Source organism: Phasianus colchicus, chromosome Z (assembly GCF_987193195.1).
Source record: "Phasianus colchicus chromosome Z, bPhaCol1.hap1.1, whole genome shotgun sequence".
NCBI lineage: Eukaryota > Metazoa > Chordata > Aves > Galliformes > Phasianidae > Phasianus > Phasianus colchicus.
The window spans coordinates 86,512,788-86,519,572 of NC_143476.1; the positions used below are offsets into that span (position 1 = coordinate 86,512,788).

The following is a 6,785-nucleotide window of genomic DNA, read 5'->3' on the forward strand; positions in this document are numbered from 1 at the left end:
TAGGTAATGCAAATTTAAGTTTAAATTAAGAAAGGGGGGGGGGGGGAAGTGAATGGTAATAAAATATGCAGCAAGTAAAATACTTTTTTTTTTTTTTTTCTAATTACATACTGAGAATGAATTTTGAAATCTAGAAAACAGACTGCATTTGCAAGTGTGTTTATAAACCCTACAACTTTCCTTTGAAACTGTAAAACATAGTAAGTTGATGACTATTCTGATGACCGATGTAACACACTGATTTGTGTCAAAAGGAACGTTGTTTTCTATTACAGATATTCTTGTTATTAAAACTTGCCATAGTGCAACTCTTTGTGAATGTGTCTACAACAATCTCTGGCATCTGTTATGAAAATTGAGAGCCTTTTTTGCCTTTTTTATACAAAAAAAAAAAAAAAAAAAAAAAAAAAGGGCGAAGCTAAGAACGTGAGCAGGCTGTAGATGAATGACGGAAATCAGGTCCTTGTTCAATGCCTCTGGATGATTTTGCTCATCTAGAGCGCTAATTAAAAAGTGTTATTTTTCAGATGTCATTCTCCAGCTTGCTGTAAAGGTTCACCAAAATACGGGTTAAACAGATTTCTAACTTTATGAGTATTGAAATTATCTTTCCCTGACTGTCATTGTCACAGATTTCCAGAAATTGTACATTGCCTCAACACTCAGGAGTCAGACCCATCTAGTATTAGTCTTTTCTGGCACCCACACTTTTCTGGAAGTTTTGTTAGACAGAAGCTCTTGATTTGACCCAGAATCTTAGCAAATATGATTTGAAAAAATCATACATTTGATTCAGGTTTTTTTCATTCATTGTTCTCATCTTCCCCCTGCCCCTACCTCCCCCCCCCCCAACATTCCATCACATCTCCAAATGCCACTTCACCTCAGTAAGATTTTGACATTTGGGAAAAAAAAAAAAAAACTTGCTTTAGAAATAAAAGGATAAAACAGTTTGGCACAAGGGAGCTGCAGCTCTTCGGTTCCCATTAGAATTTCTGAAACGACAATTGCTGAAAGGTTAGGGCAAAACCTATTAGAAAAGAAAAGTTGAGGTAAATCAGGTGAGCTCATCGAAGAAAATAGGGAAAGATTGGTTCCCTTTTGGGATTAGGTCTAATTAAGGTGAGCAAGCAGCTGTGCCTGTTTGGAATAACAATTGTGCTAGCATGTCACTTTTTTTCTGCTTAGTTGAAATTTATATAGTTTGGGAATGGTGGATGTAAGAAAATTAGAGCTCATTTAGAATCTGTTGAAAGGACACTGCGCCTTCATTATTAGTTTTGCATCTGAATTTTCCTGGGGCTGTCTTCTCACTGTTATAGGTAATGGATTTTTCCCCAGATGTAATTGGATGAGTTTAATTTTTTCTTTCATTACCTGTCTAGAAGCCCTCTGCCCCAATTTCCCTTTGTGTTTTATTAGGACTGTAACCCCTATTTAAATAAAGGCTTTGATTGTGATTATGTATGTTCAATCAGCACTTTCTGATTGAATAGTTCTGGTCACACAACACTCTTGCCTAGCATTTTTTACTAATTACATTTTAGCTATAGTTGTGTACGGTAGAACTTAAAACAGTGTTTGTTTTACACCTTTAAACTCTGTTGAAAATTTATATCCCTCATGGGCCAAAGAACAAAGAGCAAATGCAGGCATTTTCTGATATTAAGATATATATGCTAATTGTACCAGCTTACCTTAGTTGCTCACAAAAATGTTGAAGCACTGATTGCTTTATGTTGTTGTTGTTGTTTTGTTGTTGTTAGTTTGTTTACTTCCAACGTTACACTTTGGAAATCTAAAGGTCCATCTATTTCCAGTCTCATATACTAGTACATCAATTATATTTATTTCTATGATGTTTAAAGGACTGTGTCCAGTTAAGACAGCTTCAGTTAATAGCACTCAACTATAGATATTGTGGCAATTTATATCATTTTAAATTGCATGCTAGGTGGATTTAACATGTAACCAAAATGGTACTGTTTGAAATCTTTTTTCATTCACATTTTAAATCTCATGGGGAAGAGGGGGGTTGATCTCTTCTCACTAGTGACAGGTGACAGGATGAGGGGAAATGGCCTCAAGTTGTGCCAGGGTAAGTTTAGGTTGGATATCGGGACAAACTTCTTTGCCTATTTCCAGGTCTTTATTTAAGGCTGCAGAATATGTCTCGATGTTTAATAGTGAAGAATATTCCAGAAAGTCCCTGCTTTTCTTATAATTGGAAAAAGGATCAGTTAGATCTCTAGTCTAAATTAATAAGATGTCACCAGTCATACTACTTTATATATCATAGAATCTGTATTTTCAAGTTATCAGTGGCCAGAAAATTTATCACTATTCAATTCTAGTATTATTTTGCTATCTGCAGATGCAGCTCAAAAAGATGTCAGTATTTCAGCTTTAAAACATTTTCATCCATCACATTATTACAAAATGACTGAACAGTGGGTGGTTGTAAGAGATCACTACTGGAAGAAGCTTACAGATTGCTTTTATTGTCATCCCATTGTGCATACAAACAGTTTGTATCCTTCCATACATATTTATAAAACTTAGATGCTTTAGAATTCTCTTACTCTGAATAATTTCAACAGCGCAGAAAAGCCACTTCAAAAACAACAGATGACCTCAATGTAAAATTAATAATCATGTTATTACTAATAGTCATAATATGTACTTACAAATAAATAGATAAATAAAATTAAGTCTCTTACTTCATAAAATGTATTTCTTATTGCAGTTCTTTAATAGATTGTAATTAAGAATAACTTCATTAATGCATAGAAACTGTGAAATTTTAGTTTCAGACCTCAAAAGGCAGAGCATCAAATATTTTACTATTTAATATTTACAAATATTTTACTATTTAAAAAGACCTCTCAAAACAAGAGGATGAGAAGACATGAGAACATAGTGAAACTTTATAATAATCAGCATTTTGTGACGTTCCTGATAAGTATGTGTTAAATTGGTGTAGTGTGTTTTCACACACTATTCTCCTTGGCTATCCCTGCTGCTTACCAAATGTCTCCAATGTTCCCTTTGTTGATATAATTAATTCTTAGATCTATTATTTTAAAGTGGAAGAGCGCTGGAAGGAGTGGTCCTCAGACTGGGAGGAGTGGTCCTTGAGAGCAGCCCTGTGGAGAAAGACCTGGGGGTCTTGATAGATGAAAAACTTAATATGAGCCAGCAGTGTGCCCTTGCAGCTCTGAAGGCCAATGGTATCCTGGGCTCCATCAAAAGAGGTGTGGCCAGAAGGGACAGGGAGGTGATTGTTCCCCTCTACTCTGCTCTTGTGAGGCCCCATTTGGAGTACTGCATCCAAGTGTGGAGCCCTCAGTACAAAAAAGACAGGGAGCTGTTGGAGAGGGTCCAGAGGAGGGCCACAAAGATGATCAGGGGACTGGAGCACCTCCCCTATGAAGACAGGCTGAGGGAGCTGGGCTTGTTCAGCCTGGAAAAAGGAAGGCCGTGGGGTGACCTCATTGCAGCCTTTCAGTACCTAAAAGGAGCCTACAAACAGGCGGGGAATCAACACTTTGAAAGGGTAGATAACTGCAGGATGAGGGGAAATGGTTTTAAGTTGAGGGAGGGGAGATTTAAGTTGGTCGTCAAGGGGAAATTCTTTACAGAGAGAGTGGTAAGGTACTGGAACAGGCTGCCCAGAGAGGTTGTGGATGCCCTGTCCCTGGAGGTGTTCAAGGCCAGATTGGATGGGGCCCTGGGCAGCCTGGTCTGGCATTAGGTGGGAAGGTTGGTGGCCCTGCATGTGGCAGGGTGTTGCCTATCGTAGGCGTGGCGACCTGGTTCGGGAACGGCACGGCGACCAATCCCAGGCCGCTCGGTCCATCGGCTCGCTGACACCAATGTGGTGGACGGCAAATGGCGTTTATTGGCGGGAGAAACAGCCTTATATAACCTGGGCACTGAACGCTATTGGCTATCGGGAGGGGGACCCTGTCTTCCCGTACAACGCGATATCTTCCGGGCGCCAGACCCTCACTACCACATATCCCCCCTCCCTATGCACAATTAAATTAGGTAAAATATAACAATATATAACAATCTTCAATAGAAAACTCAAATAGAACAATCTTCAATAGAAAACTCAAATAGAAAACATAAGGTGCTCTGAACAAGAACATTCTTATAACAGTTGTTGGTGCTCTACCAACATGATGTTAATCAGAAGAAAAAAGCGGATGGGCTGTGGCCTCAGGTGCACTCCCCATGGATGCGCCAGGTGAGCTGGATGTCCTCAAAGAGCCTCACCAGGTAGGCCTCGCTCGCCTACAGCTGGGCTCTGGAAGCGCAGGTCGGTCTTGAAGTCCTGCGTGATCTCGCACACCAGGCGCTGGAAGGGCAGCTTGCAGATCAGCAGCTCCGTGGACTTCTGGTAGCGGCGGATCTTGTGCAGCACCACCGTGCCGGGCTGGTCACGCCGCCTGTGGCCAGCACGCTCTTGTGGGCCACCTTGGTGGCAACCGGGCCTTTCGCTTCCGCAGGCAGGGTCGAGGAGTCGACTGCTGCCTGGAGGCAATTTACAAATTGTGTAAAGCTCTCACTTCCATTTTGTCTTATAGTGGACCATGGCAATGGCTTAACAATAACTTTAGAGGCTGTGCAAATAGCATCCCTGGCCACACAAGTAGTTGTCATAACTTCATGGGCCTGGAGGCCCAGGGCCTGTGCTTGGGGGGTAATCATTGTTGGGTCTGTACCCATCAGCCGCTGCAGGCTGGAACCATGTAGTGGGTGATCTGCCCCAGTTACTTGAGCTAGTTGTCTTGCACAGTTATCTTCCCATTCTTGTTTAAAAACAATCATCCCTGCTCCGTCAAAAATTAGTCTACAGGTTTGTTTTATGTCAAATGGGAGCATATCGTCTCCCCCAAAAACACCATCTATAAGGGTGGAGACCATAGCTGAGTTAAGCCCTTTATCTGCAACTGCCTTAACAATTGCTTGTATATCCCTAGGGTTTATCGGCGAGTGGACCCTCTGTCCCCCATCCATCACCCGGACTGGGAATGCTAGTTTGGCCGATGGGGCCCAGTCAGCACATGCAATCTTTATTTTCCTCCAGTCTGTAAGAGGGATTTCTCCCCCTCGCGGTTTCTCTTTAATTTGGATGGGAATATTTCGGCTCTTAACTCTGTTCGTATTCGTTCCCTCCTCCTCCGAGTTTAAGTCAACTGCGAACCACTCGTCGCAGCTAGTGTCTGACCCGGAGTCAGAGCCCGACTGAGCGGCCACTTCCGGTTTCTCGTACCTTTTTGTTAGGCTCCGGCCCCGCCCGCCTCCCTTGCGGGCAGGCCGTTCCCTCCCTCTTGGTTCGTCCCGCCCTCTGCCCAGCGGGATGTTCGCCCCACAGCGGCTTTTCTTCAGACGGCCGCTCTGATTGGCTTTCCACCCTTCACTCACGCTCCCCTCACCTTCCCGGTCACTCCCACCGCCTTTATCTAACACCTCCTCGACGTTCCCGCCAAGGGCGCCTTCCCCCCGCCCTCCCTCTCCTGGCTCGGCGCCATCTTGGGGCGCATAGGGGGGTGATCGAGCCCAAATTTCCTCGGGCTCCGATTTCTCCGCGGCAGCCCTGGCCTCCTCGATTAACCCACCCCAGAAGGATTTAGCACGTTTCTGTCCCTCCGTGGGCGGGTCGGGGTTCGATTGAGAGGACACGTCATCGTCAGAGGGGTGCAAACTCCACGTGGCCGCCCCGACTCCCAGTCCCGGGGCGGCCGACAAACGGCTCTCTGCCGCCCTCCAGCTCTCCCGCTCCCGCATGGCCCTGCGCAGGGCCCGCGCGACTCTCCCCCACGACTCTAGGCTTCTCCCACAGCCCGAGGACATCGTCTCCTCAGTTAACGCTTTAGTGCATTTATCCCACACTTCGGGGTGGAGAATATCCACCGGCTGGTCAATGACCCCAATTTGCAAAAGCCTCGCAATAGCGAGAGTAAAATCTTTGGGCTTACAATCGATGCCCCACTGCTTATCTAACTGCGATACGACCTTCACAAGGACTTCCATCCTCCTTGTTGGTCCGGGAGCGTCCTCCCCTCCGGGCTGGTCCTGCCGCTCCGGCCGCCGTTCACCCGTCCAGGCGAATCCCGGGTTTCGGCACCACTTGTTGCCTATCGTAGGCGTGGCGACCTGGTTCGGGAACGGCACGGCGACCAATCCCAGGTCGCTCGGTCCATCGGCTCGCTGACACCAATGTGGTGGACGGCAAATGGCGTTTATTGGCAGGAGAAACAGCCTTATATAACCTGGGCACTGAACGCTATTGGCTATCGGGAGGGGGACCCTGTCTTCCCGTACAACGCGATATCTTCCGGGCGCCAGACCCTCACTACCACACAGGGGAGTTGGAGATTCATGATCCTTGAGGTCCCTTCCAACCCTGGCCATTCTGTGATTACAGAGTCACAGAATCACTAAGGTTGGAAAAGACCTATAAGATCGTCCAGTCCAACCATCCACCTATCACCAATGGTTCTCGCTAAACCATATCCCTCAACACAAAATCCAAACGTTCCTTGAACACCTCCAGGGTCGGTGACTCCACCACCTCCCTGGGCAGCCCATTCCAGTGCCTGACCACCCTTTCAGAGAAGCAGTATTTCCTAATATCCAGCCTGAATCTTCCCTGGCGCAGCTTGAAACCATTCCCTCTAGTCCTATCACCAGTTACACTAGAAAAGAGGCCGACCCCAGCTCGTTACAACCTCCCTTCAGGTAGTTATAGAGAGCAATAAGGTCTCCCCTGAGCC

The 6,785-nt window shown here is 45.4% G+C and overlaps 1 protein-coding gene across 1 annotated transcript; it reads right to left on the reverse strand.

Moving 5' to 3' along the window:
- Positions 1-4,267: 4,267 nt before the first annotated feature.
- On the reverse strand, positions 4,268-6,423 carry LOC149913171 (uncharacterized). Its single transcript, XM_090131897.1, has 2 exons — positions 4,575-6,423; positions 4,268-4,539 (listed from the first exon to the last, which is right to left on the reverse strand). Exons 1-2 carry the CDS (start codon positions 6,421-6,423, stop codon positions 4,268-4,270), a joined length of 2,121 nt encoding a protein of 706 aa, XP_089988023.1.
- Between the last annotated feature and the right edge of the window lie 362 nt (positions 6,424-6,785).